At 46.0% G+C, this 27,276-nt stretch overlaps 9 protein-coding genes across 9 annotated transcripts; 3 read left to right on the top strand and 6 right to left on the bottom strand.

Annotated features, from left to right (window-relative positions):
* Positions 1 to 1,867: 1,867 nt before the first annotated feature.
* On the bottom strand, positions 1,868 to 3,483 carry F5891DRAFT_407757 (uncharacterized protein). The gene is made up of 3 exons (XM_041371719.1): positions 3,155 to 3,483; positions 2,976 to 3,104; positions 1,868 to 2,925 (listed from the first exon to the last, which is right to left on the bottom strand). The coding sequence occupies exons 1-3, from the start codon at positions 3,424 to 3,426 to the stop codon at positions 2,151 to 2,153; spliced, it is 1,176 nt and encodes a 391-aa protein (XP_041224898.1). The 5' UTR covers positions 3,427 to 3,483; the 3' UTR covers positions 1,868 to 2,150.
* A 42-nt stretch (positions 3,484 to 3,525) lies between these two features.
* F5891DRAFT_1039001 (fungal-specific transcription factor domain-containing protein) lies at positions 3,526 to 7,192 on the top strand. The gene is made up of 6 exons (XM_041361921.1): positions 3,526 to 3,934; positions 4,017 to 4,598; positions 4,652 to 5,278; positions 5,333 to 5,936; positions 5,994 to 6,802; positions 6,856 to 7,192. The coding sequence occupies exons 1-6, from the start codon at positions 3,674 to 3,676 to the stop codon at positions 6,889 to 6,891; spliced, it is 2,919 nt and encodes a 972-aa protein (XP_041224899.1). The 5' UTR covers positions 3,526 to 3,673; the 3' UTR covers positions 6,892 to 7,192.
* Positions 7,175 to 8,607, bottom strand: F5891DRAFT_1039007 (DnaJ domain-containing protein). Its single transcript, XM_041361922.1, has 5 exons — positions 8,511 to 8,607; positions 8,159 to 8,456; positions 7,867 to 8,105; positions 7,720 to 7,815; positions 7,175 to 7,667 (listed from the first exon to the last, which is right to left on the bottom strand). Exons 1-5 carry the CDS (start codon positions 8,536 to 8,538, stop codon positions 7,348 to 7,350), a joined length of 981 nt encoding a protein of 326 aa, XP_041224900.1. The 5' UTR covers positions 8,539 to 8,607; the 3' UTR covers positions 7,175 to 7,347.
* A 7-nt stretch (positions 8,608 to 8,614) lies between these two features.
* F5891DRAFT_1110571 (CobW/HypB/UreG, nucleotide-binding domain-containing protein) lies at positions 8,615 to 9,977 on the bottom strand. Its single transcript, XM_041363710.1, has 5 exons — positions 9,809 to 9,977; positions 9,688 to 9,751; positions 9,582 to 9,631; positions 9,494 to 9,530; positions 8,615 to 9,443 (listed from the first exon to the last, which is right to left on the bottom strand). The coding sequence occupies exons 1-5, from the start codon at positions 9,957 to 9,959 to the stop codon at positions 8,660 to 8,662; spliced, it is 1,086 nt and encodes a 361-aa protein (XP_041224901.1). The 5' UTR covers positions 9,960 to 9,977; the 3' UTR covers positions 8,615 to 8,659.
* Positions 9,978 to 16,963: 6,986 nt separating this feature from the next.
* F5891DRAFT_1128984 (uncharacterized protein) lies at positions 16,964 to 18,375 on the bottom strand (the record flags this gene model as incomplete). The annotated part of the gene is made up of 5 exons (XM_041364341.1): positions 16,964 to 17,157; positions 17,185 to 17,327; positions 17,376 to 17,664; positions 17,686 to 17,905; positions 17,926 to 18,375. The coding sequence occupies 5 exons, from the start codon at positions 18,373 to 18,375 to the stop codon at positions 16,964 to 16,966; spliced, it is 1,296 nt and encodes a 431-aa protein (XP_041224902.1).
* Positions 18,376 to 18,513: 138 nt separating this feature from the next.
* Positions 18,514 to 19,026, bottom strand: F5891DRAFT_953870 (uncharacterized protein; the record flags this gene model as incomplete). The annotated part of the gene is made up of 1 exon (XM_041375221.1): positions 18,514 to 19,026. A coding segment is annotated over one exon (513 nt), but the record flags the coding sequence as incomplete, so codon positions are not given.
* Positions 19,027 to 19,341: 315 nt separating this feature from the next.
* Positions 19,342 to 19,743, bottom strand: F5891DRAFT_953818 (uncharacterized protein; the record flags this gene model as incomplete). Its single annotated transcript, XM_041375213.1, has 2 exons — positions 19,342 to 19,578; positions 19,633 to 19,743. 2 exons carry the CDS (start codon positions 19,741 to 19,743, stop codon positions 19,342 to 19,344), a joined length of 348 nt encoding a protein of 115 aa, XP_041224904.1.
* Positions 19,744 to 20,869: 1,126 nt separating this feature from the next.
* On the top strand, positions 20,870 to 21,148 carry F5891DRAFT_1189760 (uncharacterized protein; the record flags this gene model as incomplete). The annotated part of the gene is made up of 2 exons (XM_041367213.1): positions 20,870 to 21,034; positions 21,089 to 21,148. 2 exons carry the CDS (start codon positions 20,870 to 20,872, stop codon positions 21,146 to 21,148), a joined length of 225 nt encoding a protein of 74 aa, XP_041224905.1.
* Positions 21,149 to 22,482: 1,334 nt separating this feature from the next.
* On the top strand, positions 22,483 to 23,576 carry F5891DRAFT_981109 (uncharacterized protein; the record flags this gene model as incomplete). Its single annotated transcript, XM_041377077.1, has 5 exons — positions 22,483 to 22,798; positions 22,849 to 22,973; positions 23,028 to 23,166; positions 23,252 to 23,442; positions 23,523 to 23,576. The coding sequence occupies 5 exons, from the start codon at positions 22,483 to 22,485 to the stop codon at positions 23,574 to 23,576; spliced, it is 825 nt and encodes a 274-aa protein (XP_041224906.1).
* Positions 23,577 to 27,276: the final 3,700 nt, after the last annotated feature.

Raw genomic sequence — 27,276 nt, forward strand, 5'->3', positions numbered from 1 at the left:
CATTCAAATTCGTATTTTCAATTGCCACATTCTCTAAAAATATTGATTTCCTAGCCTTATTTTCTCCAGTCCTTCTCCGCTTCCCATCCGCGAGATCCCTCCTGGTAATGTTGCTAGCGACGGGAGAAATTATTTCGATGATTAATTTCATTAATTCATTATTTAATTCCACTCCGCGAGAACTGGCTTTAATCGGCTTTTGCCGTGCCTCCGGTATGTTATCTCCACGTACTCGGGCTACGCCGTTGAGCTCGAGCCTTGCTTCCAACTCAACATGTGTGGAGTAAATGCACATCATGAAACCTCAAGGCATGTATTACAGGCGAGCTCATATATATTTCGGGAATTTGCGAGCACAATCCGATTTCCTTGTACCACATTTGGTCAATTCTGTAAAATCAGGAACAGAAATGCTTGACCCTTTGTGGTCTGCTGCTAATTAATCATCATGGCTGTTTCTCCTTTCCACGCACGGATTCCTGTCGAGAGCCTAGTCTGTCTCTTTTATCGTAACTCCACAAGTTTCCTTTCGGTTCGGGAATTGCTTAAAAATTGGACATCGGGCTACTTAAAAAATGTGTTGTTGGTCTCGCGTTTTGTTTTCGGTCGAATTGGTCCTAACAGTTGGTACGGTGCCATCGAGCCGCCAGGGCCCTGGCTTTGTCCAGGCTATACATTGCAACGTCTCGAGCTTGACCATTTCGGGGCATCACCCGACAACTATGGAGGACACTCCCGGCGTTTACTCTAAATGCCTGGATAATCGTCAAGTTCCGAAATAACCTGTTATTTCAGTGCCTGCAATGAGGCTTTCAGCTGGCCTGGCGCCCGAAGTTTTGCCACACGAGTGCTTGGGGGGTATCCCGTGGAAAAGGAGTTCCGATGCCGAATACAGTATATTTGCGTCTAAGACTGGTCACTGGATGCGAAGCTGCAGAGGCCTAACGTCTGTGATAATCTTGACTTCAGGGTCTGCTTAGCATCTGTCGCTCTATGGAAAAATGAAGGGGCGAAAGGCTATGTTCCTGCCATGCCGTCTCAGGGAGTATTACAACACAGGGGTAGCCCAACAGCGGTTTCGATCTCCTAAATCGTTGCACTTCGCGGGGCATCACCCTGCTAGTCGTGTTCCAACCATGTCCCAGCATAAACTTCATGCAACTGCACATGAATTCATTACCTTTTAAAGCTGCCAGCCTACATCAACACAGTTTGGTACGGTCAATCATCTGTATATGTAGTTCTGGCATCACGATCTTCATGGTCAACTCCGTTCAATCGTTCTTATAGCATAGCAGGGCCAATGTATGTCTTTTCAGGCAACGGAGGAACATAGGCAGCGAGGTTTGCGAGTCCGTGTCCCTGACGCCACCTCCATGTGATGCCCCAATCGAGTAAGTTCCTTCCGCTCAGTGGTCGAATCGTGACTGACCATGATAGACAATGTCTGTCGACACCGTATACTAATATCTCAGGTCATATTCGATCCCTCGGGACGCACAACGAGCACCTGAATTGCAGCATTCATCATGACATGATGACAACACCAAGTAGGCTCAGTGGTGGTGTGCTTCTTAACTTTTAAGAAACAACATCGGACGTACCTAGACTGTGAGTGCTGGCTAGTATTAATACTTGCAATTGCATGCTCAGCAACCGTTAACCTAACATATCACCCAGCTAGAGATATTTCACAAATGTTTAGCCCTGAGACTCATCTGCTGGATCAGAACATCGTTAAATATCGTCTACTAGATATTTACTTAGTAGCAACTCCTTCAATTATTGGTATTTAGACTTGTCACGGACATTTAACCATGATGCAAACTCAAGCATTTCAGGGAACTGTACTCGCCTTTGCATCAGACCTTGTATGGAGAGAAACCGTAGTGATATGGAACATCGATACAATGGTGCATCCCAAGCTTTGACCATGTCACGATATTTGTCGAAGCGTTTCAGAATATTGGGCCTCGTATGATATCTAGACACAGTAATTTGGCTGGTAAGCAGATAATGGCACATGTATACATATTACTTGTACAGTCCAAATACAGTCTAAACATGGAACTACAGGTATGATTAGCTGATGGCATGGGGAGAAAACGGTAGGAATACCAATACACGCAGCGAAACTGCGCATCATCATGCTATAGGAAGTCGATACGCCTACTACTACCACCTTGTTGTATGGGCTCCTCGGATGCCTTGATAATAATGGCTGGGCCTGCTTCTAGAATAACATCGTCTTCGTCTTCAGAGTACACATCGGTCTCTTCGTCGGAAAGCTCAATCAATGGTGTTGCTCTTGTTTTTTTGACTCGAGCTCTTGGACCAGCTGCCAGGATGTGATCCTCCGTCTCTTCAGAGAAATCTTCTTCCAACCCTCCTTGCTCTACGTCGGCCACGGAAGCAATCTCGCGCTTGAAATAGTAGCGTAAACCCACCGGTATGAGGACGCCTACTACCACTGCGGATAATAGGAAGAAGTTGCGCCACGAAATGAGATGGAAATCAGCAGCGGACGTCATCTCATCTAGACCACCTCCAATCGTCGTGTGTATGACAGTTACGCCGAAGATACCCAACCATGTGCTGATCCAGAAGGGGACAATACCAATGCCAACATGGGGACAGATTACGTTGACAACCCAGTGCGGAGGGAGGGGGGCAATGCGGAGGACAATCAAAAAGGATATGGTGTTGTCTTTTTGTGCGCGTATCCTGTCCGACCACTTATCTAGGCGGGCTTTCCACTTGGGTACGGTGAGAAGCGCAGGGCCAAACGCAGCACTGATGAAGTAGCACAAAGTTGCACCAGTAGCAACACAAGTACAAGCAAGTGGGAGCGCGCGCGGCACACCCCATACTGCTCCACCAAGTATAGATAGATACATCGACCCAGGAAGAGAAAACGCTTGTAGGCTAAGGAAAATGTCAGATTGTCTACTTCATAGAGAGAGAGCAGACCTCACAATAAATATGTTATAGCATAACATATTACGATGCGGAACGGGTAGATGTCACGGTATTTTTTCAAAATGACATTGAGAGCCTGTAGTTGAACAAATGATTTCGGTATGCGGAGTGACGGCCGGTCGGCTCTACTGTTCGATAAGATGTGCTAAGCAAGAAGGAAGTTCGAAGGACATACTCGTCAAGGGTGGGAAGAGTCAGCCACAGAGTTCCACCTAGAAGAATCGTGCTGAGTATAAACACAGCTGCCATCCTTATGGCTGCCTTGAGTAATAATCTTGGGGAGGATGCATGGGATGCCTGCAAATGTGCAGGAGTGGCTCCATAAAGTGAGCCAGTTTCAGATTCTGGTGCAAGGAGGGGAGCTCTATCGTCTGCAAACTCCATAATTTCAGGATCATCGGGATGTACGGTAGTAAGAGTGTAGGCTGATGCATTTTGGTAGTGCATGGCCCGAGCAGTGAAGGTGAGGGCATGGTTCCCGACGATGAGAGCACGCACTCAAACAGTATAAGAAATTATATAAATTATATTAGAAATATGTCATACATAACTTGGCTAAGTACGTGGGAATATTATGGCATTTTCCACAAAGCACGGAAGATGATTAGCCAAGTACTTAGCGCGCTGAGCTCGTGCTGAACAACGAACGACAGGTGTCCACAGGCCCTGCTCATCGTCCAGCACAGCGTGCAAGATGACTCACATCCTGCCTCCGCACACTGACCTCAATCTTGTACCATCGTCTCTTCATTCAGCCCTTCATATGGACCCAAATCAACAGCAACAGCAGCTTCAACAACCTAATCAGCCTCATCAGCAACAGGCGCCGACAACCTCCAAGAAGAGAGGACGAAAGGCGGACACAAATTCCGATGAAGCTGGCTCACCGTCCGAACCAAGACGGCTCAGACGCTCCCATGAGGCTTGCGCACGATGCAGGAGCAAGAAAATTAAGGCAAGTCCCGTCGGTAGACACCGACCGCAAATCTCCGTCCGCCAGTCCAGCTTCTCTTCTGACACAACGATGAATTATACAGTGCGACTCGAAACATCCTAAATGTACAGCGTGCGCGACTGCCGGTGTCCCTTGTCAGCAGGAGGATAGACATAGACAGACCCTCACTCTGAGAGGTCACACCGAGTTCATCGAGCGCCAGATCGCTCAATGCGATGCTCTCTTGAAACGCCATATTTCTGATTTCAGTATGGCAAATCTTGATGAGATATGTCGGAGGGAGGGCATCGAGGTCGACGGTCATCCCGCCCCTGAATTCGCTCAACCGAACCCACAGTTCCCACAGCAACCAAGTGGCCCTCCTCCCGGAGCGATTTACGGGCCTCCTTTCGTTCACCCCGCATACCCTTACGGTGTGCCTATGCCGCATGGGTACCCATCACATATGCCGATGCCAGGACCCCCTGGCGCTTACGGACCTATTCATCCTGGGTTTCCCCCTCCCCCTCCTCCACAGCATATGCAGGCCCCGCCCCAGGTGCAACAACAGCCTCAACCACAGCCACCACAGCCACATCCAGTCCCGCCTCCAGTTGTAGCTGCTACGGCCAATGTTGAAGTCAAAGGTCAAGATCCGCAGTCTTTGGATATGTCAACTACGAGGGTCGGTCTTTTTTTGTGCGACGTTCGTGCCCTCATCGTTCATCTTGCTGACAGGCACTAGCCAAGAGCTTCGGCGTTCACCCTCTCATCGTAAACGACAGTCACCTGGGTTCAGGTGACAAGGAAGATCTTGCAGTTGGCTCAAATGGCTTATCATCGGGGCGTGATCGTGGCATCACGGAACAATCGATGCCCCGTGATCTTACAAAATGGATTTCTATTTCTGTAGCAACCAGCAATCCTGGTGGCTCTTCTACGGTATCCACCTCTACACTAACATTATGGATGCCCAAGGATCGCTCGTTGACGAACAAGATCGTTGACGTTTACTTCAACCACCTCAACATCCACCGCCCTGTCTTCTTCCGGTCAGACTTTGAGCGCAAGTTGAATGCGCTTTACGACGGGGAGAATCTACAACATGATCCAGGCTTTATTTGTAGCATGTACCTCATTCTGGCACTTGGAACGTTGAGCGAGTTGAATCACCAAGGGAGTATCACTGATAAAGACAAAAAGACGCCCAGCGATAGTCCGATTAATACCAAGAAGCTGCTCCCTGCTATATGGCCTGAGCACGATGAATTTTTCGAGCGTGCGCTGGCCGTCAAGCCTCACCTACGTGTCACGATCTCCAGTCTTCAGGCACTGCTTCTGTTACATTGGTATCTGTACACCGAGGTATGTTCATTCTAACTTTCCATCACGGGTTTTAATGCTGCCATCAATTATTAGCGACAAGGCCGCTCCCTTTGGCGCTTGGTCGGAAGTCTTGTTCGCCTTTCAATCGAACTTGGTCTGCACCATGATCCCACAGCGCAACCCAACACCTTCACAGATGAAGAGTGTCAACTACGCATCCGGCTTTGGGGTACTGTCATGGTGCATGACCGAGGCACTTCTATTCTTCTCGGACGTCCACTTGCCATCGCTCCCTATGACTCCAACACGCCTCGCCCTACACACGGACTCAAGGGCCAGAATGCTGATTTCTCTGAACACTTCCTTCTTTCTCACCCCATAGCCGAGATACAGGCGGATATCATCAACTCCCTCTATGCTCCTTCACGGCAGAGTGCTGACACCATCATGAGGCACGCATCGAGGATCATCAAGAGCATGCTCGAGTTCAGGAGACAGCTCCCCGATAGCTATAAGTGGTACTTTGGAGGAACTGAAGATTGGCCTTTGGAGAGGCGACAGAAGCTCGTCCAGGACATTACAGAAGATCAAGGACTGACATTACTCAAATTTGGTATAGCGAGGATCTTACTTCTTCGTGCCCTGTTCAGTCTCAAGGAACTCGACTACAACCACCGTTCGAAGGCACTTGTCGATGGTATGTTTTCAGCATGTGCCATTTGCCATTTTTTGACGATTTGCTCACATGTTAAAGCCATCGTCACGTCACACAACATCATCATCATCCACAATCAGCTCATTCGTTTCCCCGACATTGCCTTTTTCGTTTCTCCCATCCCTCTCCATATCGCGGCAATGGTCATCCTCTACGGTCACATGTCTCACTGCGAGCGCCTCTCACGCCAGGTGATGATCGAAGACGTTTGGATGGCACTCGACATGCTTCCACGCTTCCGTTGGCGTTGGGAACGAAAGGACTTGAATGGAGGGCACCCTCTTATCTCCAAGCTCGCTGAGAAAGTTCTCAACGTCAACCTCCGCACAGTTGGACCTACCAAAGATCCTGTCTTACTGTCTGAGCTCGATTGGGAGACAGATTCACCTGGGATGCTCTCATCACCAGCGTTGAGTGGTCAACAGCAATTGCGCGTGCATCCGGGGACTCCCACGATGTCACACCCACCTTATTCAAATGGCGGTGTCGGGCCCGGTGTTTATGGTCCGCTTCCGCGTGGTGTCACTGTAAGCACGAACCCTGTTAAAGGGCTTCAAGGATCTTTGGGTAACAGTAATACGCAGGACAAACTCGCAGAGGTACCCCCTGGGCTATTTTACCCATTTTATCCTGAGAATCCGATGAGCGCTACCCCCGGTACCGTTTCCGGCCCTCATAGTGACGCCGGAGCTACCGGTGGAGACGCTGGTCAGGACCCACAGGGTTACAGCCACCTGCTGGCGGCAGCGGCGCAGCCAAATGGAACATATGGGTGCCAGCCATCGTCAGATTCATACATGCTTGAAGAGATTGTACCCGCTCATGGTAATCAGGTGTGGATGAATGTCGTCAGTCGTTGATGCTGTCTTTCCACTGGCTGTTACTGAATCATCCATCACAGAGCCAGAGGTCTATGTCGTTTGCGCATCAAGGCTAATCACCTTATCCATGTATAGTATCTGTTCGTTCTCTCCCCGTGTCTCAGCTTTCACGCTGAGGACAGTTCTTATGAGGCTCTCTTTTTGTATTCCTTTTTATGAACCTAAAATGTTTCTTTCCTCAAATTTTACATTTTGATTCCGGTCTTTCCTCATTTGTCTGTCTTCATCGTCGTTCTATCCCTCTCGTCTAGTCAAGTCTGAAATCCACCTATTTTATCCTCATGTTTGAAGAGTAATATGTGGGAGAATGTACGATTATGCGATGTAGGCTGATTAATTTGATCATTTCAAGATTAATGGCGTGTGGTATGAATACATGCAGGTGGCAGAACATCAGGAGTATTGTCTATAAAAGTAGTCTATGCAGGTAGGCCAAGCTCTACAATGTGAAAGACAAATGAAACGTGCATATATGATTGTCAGTAAAAATCAGTGTTTGGAGAATGCCAAGTCTATCCAAGGATCCGTTCCATACGGTCCAGGACTACGTCAATGGCCCTGATGAGAAGAACTACACGCCGGGGAAGCAGGGCAAATTTATTTGTGTCCTTGTCGCGGTCATGGTGCGTAGGATGAACAGAGGTGGGATTGGCGTATTGAGCTTGCATGGCATTTTCGAGAGTAACCGGTAGGGAGATGGTGATGCGTGTTAGTTGGATAGTGAGCCGTGATCTGCCAGCGATATCAAAATAAGGAAGCTGGCGGAAGGCGCTTTGTATCTCGACAGCGCGACAAAGCTCGCCGTGGAGGGCAACAACACAGGTGCGGCAGGCTATTTGTTGATGATGTGAGATCAGTTATACATTGTATGGCAGGTGATTTACTCAAGACGCGTTCACGGACACTCAGGAGGACCGAAAGAACAGAGTCTACACCATCGTCACCCAATTCAAGTGATGGATTTAGGTCACCGATAGCCCCTGAAGGTAGAGACATGAGTATGTGAGACACGCAAGTAGACATGTGCTTACTGAGTAATGTGCGTATCATCTCAAAATCGCCTTCGAGAAATTCGCTGAAGACGCTCAAGAGAACACCTTTCAGCGTTTCATCCGCATGGGGCGAGGACTGGGCAAAGAAGTCATATTTAGATTGTGAATGTGCAGGACGGGAGTCGTAAATGCGTTTTGAGGACGGATTGCTGAGGACATCGTATGCAACGGAGACTTTTTGGAAGGCGGACGTCGCGTCGGGATTTCCGGGAAATTTGCTGAGTTCAAAGTGAAAATGAGATATTACCACTAAGAGTGACAAGGAACATACTCTGGATGGCAAACCCTGCTGCGAGAAAGATAGGCGCGTCTTATGGTCACTCTGTCGATTGTTTGGGACCTAGTAACACCTAGAATACAATACAGGTCGTCACTGGAAAGGACTTGAAGCATTTCTGGGGTGTAAAATATATCATCATTCGGCGAAGATTTGAAAGTGTCGCAAGATTTTTGTTCTTCAGCTGATGGATAGGGTTGTGGTGACCACGTAATATGTTTTGGATGGACGGGCACATTGTCTGTGGCATTGTGCTCATTGTCCGTGGCCCGGAGATGAAAGAAGGAGGATGCTATGGTTGTACTGTCAGTATTACTTGTCCTATTGTCAACTCTGATTGACTGACCTGTCGAAAAGACATAGGAGAACATCATCGTTCATGAACATGCATTGCCTTGGAAACATGTGTGGTGCAGTGAGAAACTGAGAAAACGTTCTCTCTTGCAGTCGTCGGCGGTAATCAAATTTCAATTAGACACGTATACCTAATCTAATCTACATCACTTGAACTTGGAGATCGGCACAAAACTTCTTAACCGCCACTGGAATCGGTTTGCGATCCAACTCGTATTTGTCTCCCATCATAGTGAGTCTTATGGACGCATCTCGCATAAAAGATGTATCTCCTTTCAACAGTGTGAGGTCGTACCGACCAAATGCCCAGTTCAAGATCCAAATTGCAGAATCTAAGCGAATAAATCCCTTGACTCGCCAAACGCTCTCCTTGCTTAGAGAAGCGAGAGCACTCTCCAGCATACCCTTATCCACATCCACCTCAATATGCGAGGTGCACGATTCTCTATCGTGATGCTCATGGTTATGACAGGTCGGCAGGAATCCCCGGTATGCTGTGAGTGTCTTTACTTCATCATGATGATCTTCGACACCCTGGGGAATTGGGTCTCTGAAAAGCTTGGAGTCGATACCAAACAGAACATTTGGGTCCACACCGTTACGACCATTGCACTTGATCTTGGGAGTGTCGAGATTTAGGGTATTGAGATTATCGATCAGTATGTCTAGGGCTCGTTCATCAAGGTGCTCGTGCTTGTTCTGGGCACTTGTATAAGATTGCCTCATGATAACGAGGGAGATACGTACGATAAGAATAATATCCGAGTAGCTTGCCTGCATCTTGGCTGTGGGAGAGGTATCTTCGTACCCCGCGAAGTTCTCGGCATCGATGACGGTAACTATTGCGTCAAGTCGAAGGTCGTTGTCTGTCTGTCGCTCAAGCTCACGGATCTGGAATGCCAGTGTGGCGGGAAAAGCGGATCCTCTGACTCCATGACAGTGAGTACCAAGCGAGGGAGATTTGGATGAACTTACGAGCATTCAATGATGATTCGGTCAGGGCGGTATTTGTCTGATATATATATAAGTGCGGTAAGGTTATGTTAAGTCAGACTGCAAGTACCTCGAATCTCGCGAAGGGCTGTTTCCATCTGGCCGACGAGTACGCAGCACCTACACATGACACAGTCGATTAGGAATTACAGTAAGATGATGAAGTGTAGACATACATGCAACCGTTCAAGATCTCACTGACGGCAGTCAAACTGGATTGTTTAGCCAGCTGGCTATCCACTGAAAGGTAATGTATATTCCCTCTAAATCTCCAGCGATCGCAGCAATTATGCACACCTTGAACATCTCCAAACTCATTCTTGAGTAAGACCACTTTATAATCCTTGGGAAGTAGTGGAAGGAGTGACAAAATAATGGAAGTCTTTCCTGCGCCAAGAAATCCAGTGAAGATAGTGATCGGTATATGGGGTGGTTGTCTTGAATCCATCTTCACAGTGGCCCTTGGGTATCGATCGACAAAATGTGTGTTTATATTTGGCCGACGTATTGTTAATCAAAACCACGTGACTGACGGAATATCAAACCTAGCAGTAGTGACATCAAGTAGACGCGAAACACGTTTCATTCTACAGGCAGACTACGACGTTGAACTATTACTGGCCATGGTGCATGGTGGGTCGCAAGCAGCCGCTGTTGGATTATCAAACCCTCGCTACTATGGACACTCGGTACCGTTTCTATTTCTACCTACCTACAAATACCATTCATCAGTAAACCACTTTGCACTGTGGCCATCAGAGAACCTGTGAGAAGAAGATATCGTCATATATCGTTATATATCGTAATATATAGGAAAGGTTTTCGTCACATTGTAATATAAAGTGATATAAAGCAATATATGACCATGTAAAAGCACCATAATCAGCATAATCCCCAGCAAGAACTCACCGGTTTACTGATGGTGCAGTGCTGTACAGCGCTGCACAGCGTGCAAGCGCTACAGCTTGGTCCCAATTAGCCAGTCCATCACAGCGACACCTTGCGCTGTGAATCTCTGTACAGACACCTACAGACCGCCCAGTAATTACGAAAATCTACTTAAATTGCAAATTTTTTCGCTGTCCATCTCTGTACAGACACCCACAGAGCACTCAGAGACCTGGAGCTGTACAGACATTTGCTTGCTGTACTGCTTACACACACTGGACAACACAAAAATTTTAAAACAAAAAAACAAAACCAATATATTGAATCACATGACCACGACAAACAGTAATACAATGATACGATGCGCCAAAAACGATAAATGCTTGATATAAACTGGGGAGCGGGAATACGAAGCTTTTAGTCAAGAAAAATCTGCAGGTGGTCGTGTCTCGCATCAACAACTCCTTCGAGATTCATAGCTGCAGCCCTGTACAAATGAAAATCAGTAAAAAAATTATCAAAGAGAAAAGATCCTCACCATCCCACTGCAGCCCATTCTCGCAGTTGAGCTGACAGCCTAGGCCCATGATACACATCCTCAAGGATATGTTTGAGCAATTTGAGCATCCGACAATAGACAGGGCCATAGTCCTTGGTGGAAAAGTTTGGGTATGACTTCCCATGTCCGTTTTTCACAAGACCGTCGAAGACACAATTGAACTAGTTTCAAGACAGAAAATTAACACATGACATTGGCAAGGGAGATGAAATTACCACCACAGCAACCAAAGCCAAACATGAGAGTGGCAATTCCATGCTAAAGGTCTCCGGCATCCTTTGTGTGATTCGATATGGTCCTGTGTAAAAGAATGTGATGACAGCTTCATGAAGGGCAGGATGAGTGAAGTTTCATGTTCTACCTTAGAAATCTTCCATCAGTAGAGTTGTGATCACCACAAGATCACTTACCTGATCGTCCACCCCAAAGCATAAGAAGAATGCTTCCTTGATCAATTCAGCAGCAGTGTGCTCGACCCAAGCAGCACATTCCTGAATGGGGACAGAAAGCAGAGGAATAAGCAAATATGATACTGGTGCAATGCTTATGGCAGTTTTCTTCAAGTCAGATCGCCAAGTCGAAAGATCATCGTACAGCTTTAATACAGACTGTCAACGAGATATTGGCACAAAGTCAGTTATGCACGCACCAACTGAGTCATATTAAATTTTTGTTCTGGCCAAACCCCTGCATCAGAATATGACATATTAGTTCAAGAACAAATGAGAACGAACAAGTGCCTACCACCTCCAAATTTTTTACCGTTCATATCCCACACAACCAATACTGCAATGAGAACTTCAGTGATTGTTCCTGGAAGATTCTTCACCAAAGTTGGAAATGGGTTCTCCAGGGTGTGTTGCGCACGACATTCTACTTTGGCATCCTCCAGAAAACTTTTCCAGTGTGGTCCCTACCAAGATAATTGATCGGGTGTTGTCCCACCACACAATGACCTAGACTTTTTGTTTTTCAAGGGCTGAACATCACACTCGGACACTTGATTCAGCAGTTTGAGGGATTCAGGATCAGGAAGACGGGGTTTTCCATTTTTCTTATGGTGGTGTTGTAGTACATTGTCAGGCTTCAAGGTGATGGTCTGCTTGATGGTGAGCGTCAATTAAAATGGTCTCCCTGATCTCACCTCAATGTGTTGGGATGCTTGCCGCCACGGTCCTGGTGAGATATCCAGGGGGTCCTTGAAAGAAAGGCAATGGTAAGCATGATACAATTGAACGATATGGCCATACCTGAGAGCTTTCGTTCTGCTGGATTAACAATATAAAATGAGAGTTACTCCCGGCTTGAGCAGAAAACTTACCGAGGTTTTATCAAGGCTCGTCTGGGCAACTAAATCATCTTCATTGCATGAGTACTGGAACTGAATTTCAGGTGTGAGAGGGCGAGTAACTGGAGATTGCAAAGGTGGTACATCCTCCACAAACCCTATAACATTGAATTAGTGAAGCGAAATCACACCACGAGAATGTGTACCTGGGTGTTCTTTCTGGCGTTGGCCAGCCTCCCCCCAACCAAACTGCTGTGAGCTCTTGACTGTATCATCATTTCCCCCCTCCTCCTCATCATCCTCTCCGCTGTCCTCTTCATCAGCATCTTTATCATTGCTATCATTGCTGTCATCACTGCTACAGTCTTTAGAGTCACTGTCATCAGATTCAAACGACATCAGACGACACTGAGCCCTAACAGTGTCATCATGCTGACGTAGGGCTGGATCTAAATTCTCCTCCTGAAAGATGGACCTTGGAAAAACCACTGGATATTTAGAGACAGCATTCTGGGTATGCTGCTCAGCAATTGCATCCCGAGTTCGCTTCTCAGTGATAGCGTCCCGAGCTTGTTGCTTGGCAATGGCATCCCGAGCACACTGCTCAGTGTCCTTCGCCCCAATGGTGACATGCGGGTTGTGCAATGCCTGAATATTGGGCTGGGAAGTACCAGAATGAGCTATTTCTGTTGGAGCAACAAATCCAAACCTTCCACCAGGTTGCTGGGATGTAAAGCTGGGCCCTGTGGTGATAATGTCCTTGGCTGGGGCATCTGGAGCATCCCTAACAAGTGAGCTGTAGGGTGGAGGAACTGCCTATGAAACAATCAATATGAGTAACAGAATTAATTGGACGCCTACCTTTGAATGATTCTTTCGACCTCTATGACACGGTTCTGGGGCTTGAGGATTGACTGGAACATTGAGACCAAGGGACGTTGTACCCTTACGTTCTTGAGTCCGAGGCTTAGATTGCAATACTGATCCAATCTTCTCCAGTTGTGCATTCCTACCTCCAGTTCCCGCGTTAGGGTGACCAGAACACCGAGGAGCATTTTGTTCCACTTCTGCTCCAGTTAGGCCAAGGGACACGAGGGGTACCGTGCTGGGTACCTCAGCAATATCTGCAGCCTGAGACTTCTTTGACAAGCTGGCCTTTGAAGCATCGGATCCTTTGCGCTTGCCAGATCATTTCTTCTTAGGACTGGCGATGGCACAAGGAGGCATGACTGTAATGAAGAACAGAGGAAGAAGTGACTCTGATAAATTATCCCAGACTTATGATGATTTTATACCATGGCTCATCCGGGTACTAATACTTGATAGCCATATGGGTAGTGAGAGAAAAGTTTATCATTAAGAAGAATAATAGTAATAAAGAAATATACCACCATGAGGATTGTTACTATCACGTCGTACTCTGAATCAATTCACATGACTAGCATGAAAAAACCTTCGTCATTGGTAATAGTACTCATAAGAGAAATTGCTGATCACATAAGCAAAAATGCTACACATAACATGAGTCATACCAGAACCTACTAGTAGTGATACTATATCAGATCCTGGCGCACTACTAGAGTCTTGATTGTAAAAAGATAAACACTTGAAAAAGCTTGAAAAAGAACGATATAGTCAGAACAACAATATCATAGGTACCAGTCAGTGAACTATAGTAAAAACGCAACATACCAATAGTACAAGCCAGTGAGATTCTAGAAATACTACTGCTAAAGTTAAACATGCCATTCATACTAAGTCAGTGAAGAAGAAAGATAGCTGAATATGTGTAATGAGTAGGCTTCACCTCCTGGTCATGCGTCACTGCCCGATGCTGAGTCAGACTCAGTATCACTATGACAAGACTTGTGCCGCTTGGGTGCTACTACAGAGGGAGGGTCTGAAGCAATCTGTTTGCCCTTAACACATTTCATGAGAATGACAGCATCATTCTTGAGCATGTCCACAGCAGATACGAGCTCCTCGTCATCGGGGAGTTTGTTGAGATGAGAGTTGAGTACAGCAAGAATGGTGTCGAAGGTAACGGGGTGGATCATGTTGTCCACCAGAACTCTATGCCACTCTACTGCGAGGGGGATCAGCTGCTTGAAGTATGGGTGGAATTGGTCTGTGAGACACTTTTCCTCTCCTGGATAAGCAAAAAAGGTGATCTTGAAGGCTGCGCATGATGCTAGATCAAGGCTGGTCCAACAATCCACCAATGAATTGGGCAAGCGCTCCTGCACCATACCGTTGGGACCACAAAACTTGATGCAAACCCAAGTGAACACGAAAAAAGGGACTCCAGGTCATCTGCATAGCCTTGGATGACATATGATACAGGTAGCGCCAGAGAATCAGAGGATGATTTCGGGGTTTTTGGTTTGTCAACTGAATTGCGTCCCTGAGTCTCTTTCTTCTTCACCATCTTCTTCCTCTTCGATTCCAGGTCTGCCTCCTGCTGCAGGACCGCATATTGATTGAGAAGTCCGCATGACATGAAAGGGACTGTGCCCTGGCAAATCAATTAATGCACTGAATATTGAATGAATAAGGTGTACTTACTGTACCGCCGATGGGATATTTATGATCCAAGGCGATCCGAATGGCAAACTCCCAGTCAATAAGAAACCCTTCACTACCTTCAGGTTCATCTAGGATCATCGCGTTGTTGAGACTACAGTCCCGATGCAAAATCTGATGTTCCTCCACCGCAGCTTGTTGAACTAACATCAAAGAGTATCAGTCCAAGACACCTGTACCCCAAAGTACTAAAAACTTACTCTTAACGATATCCCTTAGTGCCCGCACAAACTCCTTCAGTGTTCAGAACATGTGAAAGGGGCGACCACATGGCTTCAAGACAAGACGTACATGAGTACGACTAGTGCCCCTGGTACTCCGGTGTTCTTTTTGCCAATATTTTCGGGTAACATCGGGATCACCATCTGACTGTTCAATGACCCAATGATCCACCAGCTTTGGAACACCAGGGAGGCCATCCATCAATTTCAGCATCTTGATCTTGTTCAAGACTACATTGTCGTCCTTGCCTACAACCCAATGGTCTTTTATTATGTAGTCTTCATTGTCTAAGGTTGCCAAATAGCAAATGGTTCCGCGACCAACAAGACCTCGGCTCACAAAAATTATTCTTCTTATAGTGTACACCTTCTGCCCTACACAGATTTTACCACAAGGTTCAGGTGATTGAGCAGAGTAAGGGAATTGGGGAGGGAGAGGGGTGACAGAATAGATGCTCTCAGTCATCTCAGCCTGGGGCATTTGGGATGTGAGGCTAAGAAGGGGAGCACTACAGGTTGCAGTGTGGTGCACTGGGAGGGAGGGGGGTGGGAAATGCTCTTCGTCCATTGAGTAATGTGTAGCAGAACTGCTCGGACCTTCTTCCGTCGAGTCAGAGTCACTAGAGTCACCAGCGACTACTGATTCAAGGGCATCACTGGACAATACTCCATCAGGATCCTTGGGAAATGGAAGGGAGGAAGTGGATACGACAACAGTACAGTCTGTCGTACTTGGTCGGGCAGAAGCATTTCTAATGGGACGATAGCAGTTGATATCTTTGGATCAGGGTGGTGAAACAATCTTTGAGAATGAAACTGTCGGATCATAGCCGACGCACTCTAGACTCCCAAAATTGATGGCAGCGATTATATGTGAAAATATGTCTGGTTGTTTGTAAATATCGAAGCGAGGAGACACGGCACCACCAGAGTGATCATACATACATTAGGACTCTAAGGTGGCGATATTCATCTGTGAATGATAATATGAGAGCAAAGCACCTCCATGGCTGTTCACTCATCATAATATAAGCATGAGTATCTGCAGCCTTCCCGAGTCACATCACAGGCTGGTATCGACTGTGAGTGAGTTTGGCTGATACCCTGATGTTCCCCCACTTTGCCAATATATCGTCAGATAGAACAAGATCTGGCTTGCATTTGATGTTGCTGCCAGGTAATGCCTTCTGTGCACTGGCTGCGCTCCATGTGCTGGTTGCAAAGCACATTTCTACTAGTTTGGGCTGCGACGCTGCTAAGCAGCCAGCCAGAGCATTGAGAAATGCAGCAAAGATTTCTTTGTGAGTTGCTTTCTGCATATCATTGCCCTCTGACTCACCCTCCAAGTCTGCGCCCGAATGACTACTACTGGCATTTTTAGGAGGGTCAACTGGAAGGGCCCAGTTCCAAGCCTTCACTTCAGTATCGTACAGTGGCACAAGAGTATTGGGCGATGTCCTGCTTTCTCATTGATGCGTTGGTTGCGATAAAGGATTTTTCTGAATGGGATTTTAAAGCTGAATACATTGGGAAGAGGAACCATGAAAGATTGAAATATTTTGTAGAGCAGGTGTCCCAGCGGTTGTGAGGCCTTTGGTGAACCCTCATGAGTGACCAGACAATTGAGCTCGTCAGAGGTGATCTTGTTCATAGTATGAACATCGGTGACATTGGGGATAGACAACAATGATGACAATTTGATTCCGTTGTCAATGGTCCTGAAAAAGAATGCCATTTTTTCGTACACAGACAATAATGGCACAAAGGATGAGAGCTTATTGCCACATAATAGTGCCCATCAAAACTCAGTACTCAGTCCGGTGATCTAAGAATAAAACAGACTAGAATAACTGGCATAGGCTAGATAAGACCACTTGACCATCATGAACGTTGCATGGAAGCTCCACCAAAAGCTACATGGAAAGGGGAAAATATACATTCTTATCACAATACCTGTTGAGCCAGAACTGAGAAGCATGTTCCATGCTATTATATGGGGTGAGACGGTTGTCTGCACTTGCACCGAAGCGAGGGACAAGGTTGACAGGTGCTCTGAGCTGTGTCACAGGTATGACATCACCCACCCAAGTGCCATTTGAATGCTTCGCTCATTTGAGCAAGTGGAGCTGCATACTTGGCTCACGATCATCAGCACTGGAGCTTTGAGAAACAATGTCAAAGCGATGCATGTAAACCAGAAAGTGGTCCTTCCATGACCAATTCGTGCCACTTTTCCAATAGCATGCATGATAAGCCTGATTTGGCCAATTGTATGACCTGTGACTTGACAATAAGTAGAGATTCAGCGTGACATAAGATCATAACGTACCACAAAGACTATCTTCTGGCCATAAGTACCTTGCCTCGTTGTTAATGATGACTGTGTCATACCAGCCACATGTCCAGGGATCAGAAGGAGGTGCACAATTGAGGGTCTGCGCAGGCCGTATGATGCTAGCATCGTGGAAATCGGTGTCCTGCACCCGAAGTTTAAACCCGACTTGAAGTTTGTCAAAGGGAAGTGAAGCAGTAGGTCCAGCTCTTCTAGCCTCCCCAATAGTATGTATGTGATCCCTCCCATGAGTAGCCTCACAATGAAGAAAGTCGGCAATAGCTGGTCGTAAGTCAGGAAGACCAAACTTGATGGCAGCATTGTCAACAGATATATTTCTGATAGAAGGATCATAGGTGAGGTGAAATGCTGTGCATTCGACAACAAATGAGCGCAGTGGCACAGGGACTGTCCCCACTTCCCTGTGCTGGAGGACCTTGGCAATTCCGAAGTAATTGGTGATTGGACATGAATGTCCAGGGTATTTCATTGTCATAAGAAGATCTGCTGGGATATCACGATCCTCATCCACGTCAAATCGACATTCTCATCCTTCTCATCATCATCTGGATCCTGCTGCCCTGAGTCTGGGACATTGTCAAGCAGACTCATAGCAAGGTCAAAGCGGCGGCATTTATCGGCATGGTCAAGATGGCGACATATCTGGGGATCATAATTATTATTATTGCTCGAGCGAGCAGGATTTTTGATTTCCATTATGTGGGCATGCTCCGTGGTGTCGGCTGTCCATTGCAGAGGAACTCCAGTGTTCCTTATGCTTGGAACTATGGACTGCATGAGCTCAAGCTTTGGTATGTACCAGTTCTCGATAACTCCACCACGCTGACCACAATGAAATCCACCCTCTATAATAGCATCTTTGTTAGCATGAAAATGATCAAGTGCAGTGGAAATTCGGGCGAGTAGGATGTCGTCAATTATGGGTGACTGTACGAGATATCGAAAGTCCATCAGAACTCGTACAGCAGTCATCACTGCGCTAGGAATTGCATCCGCACTGACTGCAACAATCGAGCATTGAATGTCACATTGAGTACATCCTGTAACCTGTTTGAGCTTTGAAATCCCGCCATGAAAATGACAGAACCCAGTGACAGCCTGCAACACAGAGAACCGAAAGTCAATCTCTGTATCACCTACTGTGCAAATAAGCCACTTTGCATTGTGGTCGTAGAACTCGTGATGAATGAGGTGAAGAAATTCGGGAGTGAGAAAATGTGATGGATCACTGAAGACCCAATCCATCCAGAATGGTGTGTTCATGCCATTCAAACAAAACTTCTGTGCTTCGCAAAAAAATGTCTCGATGTCATTGGGATCAGCTTTACTCCGCGCAATGTCCAGCTGGGAGAGTGTAGTTGCTCGTGTGTGAGGCTCATGACGGAAAGGGTCTCCAAACTGTTTGTACATGGCTGTAGTGACTGGGGAGGTTTTCCCGCCAACAGCAGCCAGCATCATGGCCTCCAGGGTATCGACAATGTAGCTCGTGAGTGGTGTAAAACAGTAGCGACTGTGTCCAACAGGGTCTGATAGCATGACTCCTTCGCGAGCAGCCAGCTTGAGTGGACAGAGAACAATATCTAAGCATTCGTGAATGAGGTGATCCTCAAGTACGCCTTGCATGCATTTTTCTTGTAGATGAATTTTGGGACGGGAAGTAGAGCGGTAAGCACAAAGGCATTCGAAGATGACTTGAGTCACGTGGACATGCCTATGTTGGCAAGACTAATCAGAAGGGGGTGTGCAACTCTGTCACCCGTCATGGTTGATATATTCATCTTGTCAGATGATAAGATGGTCCCCAGGAGTGTTGCACCTCTTGGTAGGGCTGACTGTCCAAAAATCGATAAGTACGACGACTCGCACAGATGAAACTATATGTACCTGCATATTCCACGCATCATCACTAGTCATCCACTCTGAATACACGTGGCACAGCTACTGTGCAGTGCTATACACCCTGCAAGGCGTAAAGTCTAGATGGTCGTGAAAGGCAGGGTGGTTGAGAAGGCCTGAAATACAATCTAAGGGATCATGCCAATACAAGACAATGGGTGATTTCATGAGATGTGCTGTAGGTACTACTTGAGACATCCAGCGCGGGCCACTAGGCAACATTTCCACTCTGCCACGCAGTTCCTTGGCCGAATGGAACGACAACGGAAGGGTCTTTATCTAAATAAGACACCTTCAAAAATTGTATGTTATCGAAAATAATTTATTACTCACCATGTCGAGTGAAAGAAAACTGTCTATCTTCTCCATGCTTAATCCAGAGCGAAGTAGCCATGACCCAACTTCCCAGTCTTTCTGGCCACTGAATGGATAATACGGATTCATTGCACGGTGTTTGCTGTTCTCATTTGAATTGAATACATTGAGGAACGTGTAGCCCCTGCTGTATGATTGAGCACAGTCAGGATATGAGTTGATGACTTCTGAGTTATGAGTTGGTGTCCTCTCTTCGTAAGCCTGGCGCTCACTACTACTCCCTCCAAACATCTCATCCCAATCTCCAAAACCACCAGTCTTGATGCCGGGAATAGTATGTGGTCCGTCGTCCATAGTATTAGTACTCACAGGTTCATCATCCATATCAGACTCAGAGCACGAGCATATCAAATCCTGCAGTCATGTACTGCAGCCAGAGCGAGGTTGGCTCATGTGCCGAGTGTTACAGTCAGCTACGTGAGCCCCCAGCTACCAATATGCCTTCTGCCACCTTGCACGGCAAACGACACGATACCCAGGTCTTTAGGCCTTGATGACAGATAGAAGAGAAGCCCAGAAGATGCCGGCTTAGATAAGCAGTCTGGACTGCATATGACGACAGATGACAACATAGGTCTAGATGACCTATTAATGATATCAAGATAGAAGGCAAGCCTCATGGTTGCCTCATGTACTGATAGAAGGACGCCTCGCGGTCTTTATCATAGATAGAAGCCTGCCTCATGCATGGTATCTCTGACTCGATAGATAAGCAGATTAGAACCCAGCTTCAAGCTGAGCTTAGATACAATAGAGTAGCCTTATATAAGGTCGAAGATTAAAGTAGACGTTCCTTACTTTAATCTTACTGGGTTTTACCTTGAACTCCTTGTCTTGCTAAAGCTACTTGCTTGACATCCGATCCGCACCTTCAGAAGGACTTGAGACCCCTTCTGCCTGTAACCGCTATCATCGCTCACCACCGCTAGCGTACTGCAACTCCTGCTTGTCTGTAGGAGACGACCTTGGACTCTCAGCATGAGGTATCACTGTCGTGATCAGTTGCTGTTAGATCATCCCAGTTCGCACACGACTCATCGTCGTAACACCAAGCAATGGCTACATCATCCTTGAAACCACCTTTTCTGCACGAAGGACACTGGAATGTCATATGTAGTACAATCGATGTGTGAGATTCCGAGGAAGCTGTAAGTAATAACTTGTGGAATCAATAAGCCATATTCTCAAAACACCCATGTCTGACGTACCAATCCACCTAAATATTTCTAGTGGTGTACCATCATTGTCAAATATGCGCCCGCAAAACTCCAATAAGTGGCAAGCAAGCCGAACTTTTAGTGAGCCTCCCAGTAGCGGAATCGCTGACTTGTACGACATGGTCAATGCTATTGGGTCAATGGTAAGTGACTGATATCTGACTCTTACTAGGCACTGCTCGTTAACATGCCTACAGACCATCAATGACGTTGATGACTGTGAAGCCAACCTTATCATGGATCTCGCAAGGGCCTGACACAATATAGTTAATGCGGAGAAAAAACTTGCATCATGCGAGAGCACGAGGTCATGACCAGTCTTTCAAGATACAAGTCTGTCATTTCCATGTGGAAGCTTGATAAGGCCAATGTAGGACTAGGCCATATGTGTGTCACATTCAAAAAACACGGTCTTTCACATCAGCCAGCACACAGTTCTCTCGGTAAGTACTCTTATTATGTATACACTACCAACTAACCTTGTCATAGACTCATTTGCATCCTGCTGTCAGCTAATGATCCAGTTGGACTGATGCCTCGTCCCTTCTTTCAAATTGTGTCAAATAGTTTGTATTTAGCAGTACTGGTACTAGGCTAGTAGTATAGTAAATATGGACATAAAATTTTGTTTCATCTCGATGCTTGAGTTGTGTGACTTCTAGTATGAAACATTTGATCCCGTGGAACCAATTCATGTGGGTGAGGAGAAGACAACAGAAAACGTAGTATACAGACTGTTATTGTAATTGATTGTAAAACAGATGCAATGTCCGAAGGCGACCGGTCTGCTTGTTAAATTTTAATTTTACTAAGTACTTTCAGGTACTACTACTACTAGCGCTCGAGGTAGCTATTTTACTGACAAACACTGTGAGGCTGTACATCCTGTGAGCTCTGTCTCTCTGTGGGTTAGTGTTGAAAAAAATTCAATGCCCGGGAGAAAGTGTGCTGTGAGTGCTGTCCCGCTGTGGGTTACTGTAGGTTACTGTCGAAAAAATTTGATGCCCTGGAGAAATGTGCTGTGAGCGCTGTCCCTCTGTGGGTTACTGTGGGAAACTGTCAAAAATGTCGATGTCTGGGGAAATTTGTAGTTCACTGATGTTTGTTCCTGTGCCTCGCAACCTTCCTCAGTTGACTTCGCACGTCCACTGAGGTTAGTACTACCTTTGTATATACAGCACATATCTAACTAACAATCCCTGTAGCTGAGCTGCTACAGGTATATACCAATATATTCTAGTTGACTTTGCACGTCCGCTGAGCTGAGCTGCTACAGCCGCCTACTAGCATAGCTGGTGTGAGAGCTCAACAACTTGTTATCAATGCATCTCATGTCGCTGCAATGCATACATACCTTGCGCTCGCTGCATTTAGGGATCACCAGGATATGAGTAACCCCTAGGGGTCATGGGTAGGGGTACCCAGGGGTAAGGGTGTGGGTAGGGATCTTGTGACCTGTGGACCTGTGGACCTGTGGACCATTGGTGGTACCCTTGTACCAAATAATTGTCCATAACCTATATGGTACCACCTCACAAGTGCAAACTCTAGCCTAAAACTTTTCACGACTATTCCTTCCTGCCATCTCATGATGTTACCTAAAAGGACAACACAGCCCATGGAGAAGGTGCTTGCAATGGCAGCAGAAGGCAGGCAAGCAAAGCAAAAGGCTATTGATAAACCTTCTACCCCCATGGAGATATCAAAATGTACAAAAGTGATAGTACCTATTAACATTGAACAATCTAACAATACTACTACACCATCCATATATCGAGCTACTGTTCAAACTAGTAAGGAAGAAGATGAGGCTGCTCATTCACATGCCATCATCATTGAGTCTGATGGATTTGAAAAGAATGACATTGAAGTTGATGACCCTGGAGAATCTTCTGAAGCAGAACTAGGTAAGTACCCACTCACACATCACTAAGAAGCTTCATTAAAAATATTGCAGACAGGCTGAAGAAGGATTGGACTTCACCTATATATGCATTCTTCAAACCCACTCTAGAAATTGAATATCAGGACAACCGTCACTGCCATGTGTTCAAATGTACAGCACTGGGCTGCAAACAAAAGGTTTGGTGATACCTCAATAAGAAAGATGCAAAATCTACTGGCAACATGTGAAAGCATGTAAAAAGTTGCTGGGGTGAGGCTGCCTTGCAAACTGCAATGGAGTACAGGGACACTGCTGCTGCACAAGATGGAGTTGTCAAGAATCTGCTTGAGACAGGATCTATTAAAACCTCTTTCGAGCGAAAAGGCAAAGGTAAAGTTACCTACTCACACCAACAGCATACTTGCACAGAGACAAGGTTCATTTTCCATCTGCTTGATGATATCACTATTGATAGAACCTAGGGTGGAGATCGTGTGTTGGGTGTCAGAGAGTTTAAGACCATTTGAGACTGTGAATGATCAAGGGTTTCAAAAGTTGATGAAGACAGGGCGCCTGGAATATCACATACCTTCACCCTCAACAATCACTCGTGATATAAAGCAAGTTTTTGTCGAGACTCGCAAACAGATAGCACGGGTGCTACAAGTAAGCAGAATGTAGTATGCAAGATCAGTGAACTAAAGCAACTTACTAGAATTATGATGACGAACTGAATTTCGGAACAGATGCCTGGACATCATCTAATCACAGGACTTATGTGGCCATCTCCGTGCACCTAGAGCATGAGGGTCAGCCATTCTTGATGATACTAGATATAGTTGAGGTAGTGAAGGTACATAAATACACTCACTCAAAGTTTGAACAAGATGGCACATGTGCTGACATATTGCAGTCTCACAGTGGCACGAATCTTGCAGATACATTTCCAGACATTCTAAAAGACTTTGGCATATCAGACAAGGTACTTTAGTTTAGTTACTCCGCAAAACTCTTACCTGACTTGGGCAGATATTGAGCGTCACAGCAGATAATGCGGTGTGGGTACAACAATTCAGATGGTGTATCTGAACAATGTGTTGGGTCTTACAGAACCTAGCTGCTATTTGACCCTAAAGGGTTTCTGGTCCAGGCTCAAGGCTCAGAGAAGAGGAAATATGATAGAAACTTGCTGATCTCTCAGACTCATAGTAAAACTGGTGAAAAGATGACTTGATTATGTAAGCTAAGGTGCAAACATAACTATAGGTAAAACAGTCTCTGCAAGCCCAGCCAGGAATCAGTCCCTACAGCGGCGTCCAATGATACACTTGTCACAGAGCTTGCGGATTGAGTGGCACATTTTGCTGGTGAGACAAACTGAACACGATGCTTTTTGCATATTGTGAACCTTGTGGCGAAATCTTTGATTCATGAGTTTGACACAAAATCAACCAGTAGCACAGATCCAGAACTAGATAAACTTACTGGGAATATAGAGATTGAGGACACTTAATCTGCAGATGAAGATCCAAACAAGGACTGGGAAAGCAAAGACAATGACAAGAGCTGGGTTGATGAATTACAGCTGTTGCAACTTGCAAGAGGATGAGCGCAAGGAACTGATGGACAGTATCCATCCAGTGAAACTTGTCTCAGTGAAGGTGACAGTGTTAAATAAGTGAGGCTCACCTGCACAAACTAACACAGATTGCAGCTATGGAAACTTGCATTCAAAATTATCCATTTGACAACTCTTGTGCTGCCTGCATGGAAACAGATTATCGAGGACTTGGATCTCCATGTGCAAATCATGCCATGAGATGTTTCCACCAGGTGGAATTTGACCTTCAATATGCTTGATTTTGCATTGGAATACCAAGCAGCAATTGAGAAGATAACAGACATGTGGAAATTGGTGCTTGGTGATTATGAGCTGACCAAGGACGGGTGGGCTCTAGTTCAACAATTGCGGGATGTCTTGAAGGTAAGAAGTGACACATGTGACATGACAATGTTAACAACACTATACTTTTCTCGTTCCACACCAAACTTAGCTATGATCATCCCTGTGATTGATCACATTGACCAAGTCTTTACCAATGGTATTGTCAAAAAGCAGATGCTAGAACCTGCCATACATGCCACACTTGGACTTGCAAAATGCACACTTAATTGATACCACTCAATGATGGACCAATCTGAGGTTTATCGTATCGCTATGAGTGGGTCTTTCTTCTTTACTTTTACTATGCCATACTCACTTTTACTTAGTTCTTCACCCTCATCATAAACTCTCTTACTTTAGGTCTGCAGGCTGGGAGCTGCAGTGGATTGAAACAGCTGAAAAACTTGTTCGAGATGAATTTCGGCGCTCATATGCCTCCCACTCAGTCACAGTCGATGTGAGTGCCTTGGGGAGTCAAGATATTGATGAGGTGCATAAATTACATTATCCTATATGTTCTTGCTACTGATACTAGCTCTAAACACTCAGGACAATGATTCTGGCAACATATTTGACCACCTACCTGCTGTAGAAACTACAATACAGTGAGGCGTGAACAAGGCTCCAGACTGTATCTCTAATGTTGTAAGGTCGTGCATTACCTAGTCTGCTATACTTGAGACAACAAGTGTGTTCGACCCTAAAGGGGAAGTGAGTGCAGCAAGGATCTAGTAGTAGGTGCTACTGGTCGGCCAATGCAAAGCATGAGAAAGTGCAGGTACGTGCAGGAATGCATGAAGTGTGGCAAAGTGTGCGTGTGTATGCGGAAATGAGAGAGACTAAGAGTGAGTTTGCTTAAGTGATGATATGATGCAAGACAAGAGGTGAGAGATGCAAGCTGAGAGACATTATATGTGAGGTGCCAAAGAATAGATTTCAACTATGTTCTGTTAGGTAGAAAGTGGGTAGCCAAAGCTCCCAAAAGTTTTTAATAGTATGTACTGCTGGCGCTTATATATGGTGCCTAAGCGCTGTCATGCGGAGCCGAAGCACTACTGAGTAAGGTATGTGAAGATATATGTAAGTAAGGGTCCATGATAAAATAAAGGTGGAACAATATGCAAATAAGGGAAATGGAATTATACACACTAGAGAACTTGGTGGACAGTGGATGGATGTGTCTGGATGGCTGGCACTATAGGGCGCTCAAGCGCGGGAAAGTGCATGTGCATGTACATCGTGAAGTGTGGGAAGTGTGCATGCATGGCATGCATTGCGCAGGAAAGCTGCACCTCATATAGGAATTGTTACACACTCAAATAGATCTGTTAGGCAGAGTCCTAAGAGGGACATCATCCGCTAACATTCGTGACATAACTGGAAGGGTCTGGTGTAGCGACTGAGACTGGCAATGTCGAGTCGGCAGATATCAGAGACACGCGTGTCACGTGACTTCTAAGACGGATGTCCTTGAAGTCGTTGACGTTCTCAAAGTCAGGACTGTCTTGTCCGAATGATGAGTAGTCGATCGAGGTAGACTTAGGTGCGACGAGCACCTAAGAAAAGATACTAGAGACTGAAGCTGAAGGGGCTTCAGAGGGAAGTATGTTCGAGGGAAGATTGAGTAGATTCAAGTTAGGGAATCTAGTACAGAGTGACCGACTACTTATACTAAGTGGAAAGGGTTAAGGGTAAGGCTACCGTACTGTTGGTAAGGGTAAAGGGGAGATGGAAAGGGTATAGGTATGCTGGCAGCAGAGCCTGATTAGTGATGGGAGGCCGAATGCGGAATGAGACCGAGAAACGTTGGAACAAACCAATGGTAAGAGATACAATGCGCAGCACGCACGAGTTAAGGGAAAGATAAGAGCAGATAAGGAAAGCCACATTGGTGGCATGAGCCAGGACAAGTCATAGCCCAAAGGCATGTGTGCACGTTGGTGCAATAGGAGGGAGATGGGGGACGGGAATGGTCCCGAGGATCCAGTCAACAGATAGTCAGTAAAGAAGTATGAGCTGGAGGTGGGCGAGGATGAGGATGAGGAAAAATGATAGGGGGGCCATGTAGCCGATATCACTTGTAACAGGAATAGCTGTGGATAGCACACAGAGTGGCGCTGCAAGTTCATGCCATGTACTCCCTAGTGAAAACTGCCATATCATGTAATGAGAGGCATGAGTCTCTACACCGCTCTCAGCAGAACCCAACCCTCATGATGGATTCTCATTCAATGAACTCAATGCGTATCTCAGGGCCGACATTGAGAAGGTTACAGATGCCATTGTGTGGTGGCATGGGCACTGCAAGACATATCCGCGACTATCATGAATGGCACTAGACTATCTCACCATCCCAGGTAATTTTTTTTCCGAGTCCATGCATATTTTTAATACCATATACTACAGCAATGTCTGTTGACATGGAACACATCTTTAGCCATGGACACTTATTACTTTCTCATGTCCAAAACAGGCTTACTGCGTAGATGACGCATGCACTGCTGTGTGTTGGCCTGTGGAGCCAATTAGGTTTAGTCAAGGACAAGGACATCCAG

Source organism: Suillus fuscotomentosus, assembly GCF_016647785.1.
Source record: "Suillus fuscotomentosus strain FC203 chromosome Unknown F5891scaffold_33, whole genome shotgun sequence".
NCBI classification, from domain to species: Eukaryota; Fungi; Basidiomycota; class Agaricomycetes; order Boletales; family Suillaceae; genus Suillus; species Suillus fuscotomentosus.

What these genes read in the sequence shown, in the direction of transcription:
- F5891DRAFT_1039001 (XM_041361921.1), top strand. Translation starts at nt 3,674, where the DNA reads ATGACTCACATCCTGCCTCCGCACACTGACCTCAATCTTGTACCATCG. An exon ending in GCAGGAGCAAGAAAATTAAG is followed by an intron (nt 3,935 to 4,016) that starts GCAAGTCCCGTC and finishes TGAATTATACAG; the next exon opens with TGCGACTCGAAACATCCTAA. An exon ending in ATTGGTATCTGTACACCGAG is followed by an intron (nt 5,279 to 5,332) that starts GTATGTTCATTC and finishes ATCAATTATTAG; the next exon opens with CGACAAGGCCGCTCCCTTTG.
- F5891DRAFT_407757 (XM_041371719.1), bottom strand. Translation starts at nt 3,426, where the DNA reads ATGCACTACCAAAATGCATCAGCCTACACTCTTACTACCGTACATCCC. An exon ending in ACTCTTCCCACCCTTGACGA is followed by an intron (nt 3,105 to 3,154) that starts GTATGTCCTTCG and finishes ATCGAACAGTAG; the next exon opens with AGCCGACCGGCCGTCACTCC. An exon ending in TATGCTATAACATATTTATT is followed by an intron (nt 2,926 to 2,975) that starts GTGAGGTCTGCT and finishes CATTTTCCTTAG; the next exon opens with CCTACAAGCGTTTTCTCTTC.
- F5891DRAFT_1039007 (XM_041361922.1), bottom strand. Translation starts at nt 8,538, where the DNA reads ATGATGTTCTCCTATGTCTTTTCGACAG. An exon ending in AGCAGGGTTTGCCATCCAGA is followed by an intron (nt 8,106 to 8,158) that starts GTATGTTCCTTG and finishes CTTTGAACTCAG; the next exon opens with CAAATTTCCCGGAAATCCCG. An exon ending in GATGATACGCACATTACTCA is followed by an intron (nt 7,816 to 7,866) that starts GTAAGCACATGT and finishes CTCTACCTTCAG; the next exon opens with GGGCTATCGGTGACCTAAAT.
- F5891DRAFT_1110571 (XM_041363710.1), bottom strand. Translation starts at nt 9,959, where the DNA reads ATGGATTCAAGACAACCACCCCATATACCGATCACTATCTTCACTGGA. An exon ending in TGAGTTTGGAGATGTTCAAG is followed by an intron (nt 9,752 to 9,808) that starts GTGTGCATAATT and finishes ATTACCTTTCAG; the next exon opens with TGGATAGCCAGCTGGCTAAA. An exon ending in AGCCCTTCGCGAGATTCGAG is followed by an intron (nt 9,531 to 9,581) that starts GTACTTGCAGTC and finishes TATATATATCAG; the next exon opens with ACAAATACCGCCCTGACCGA.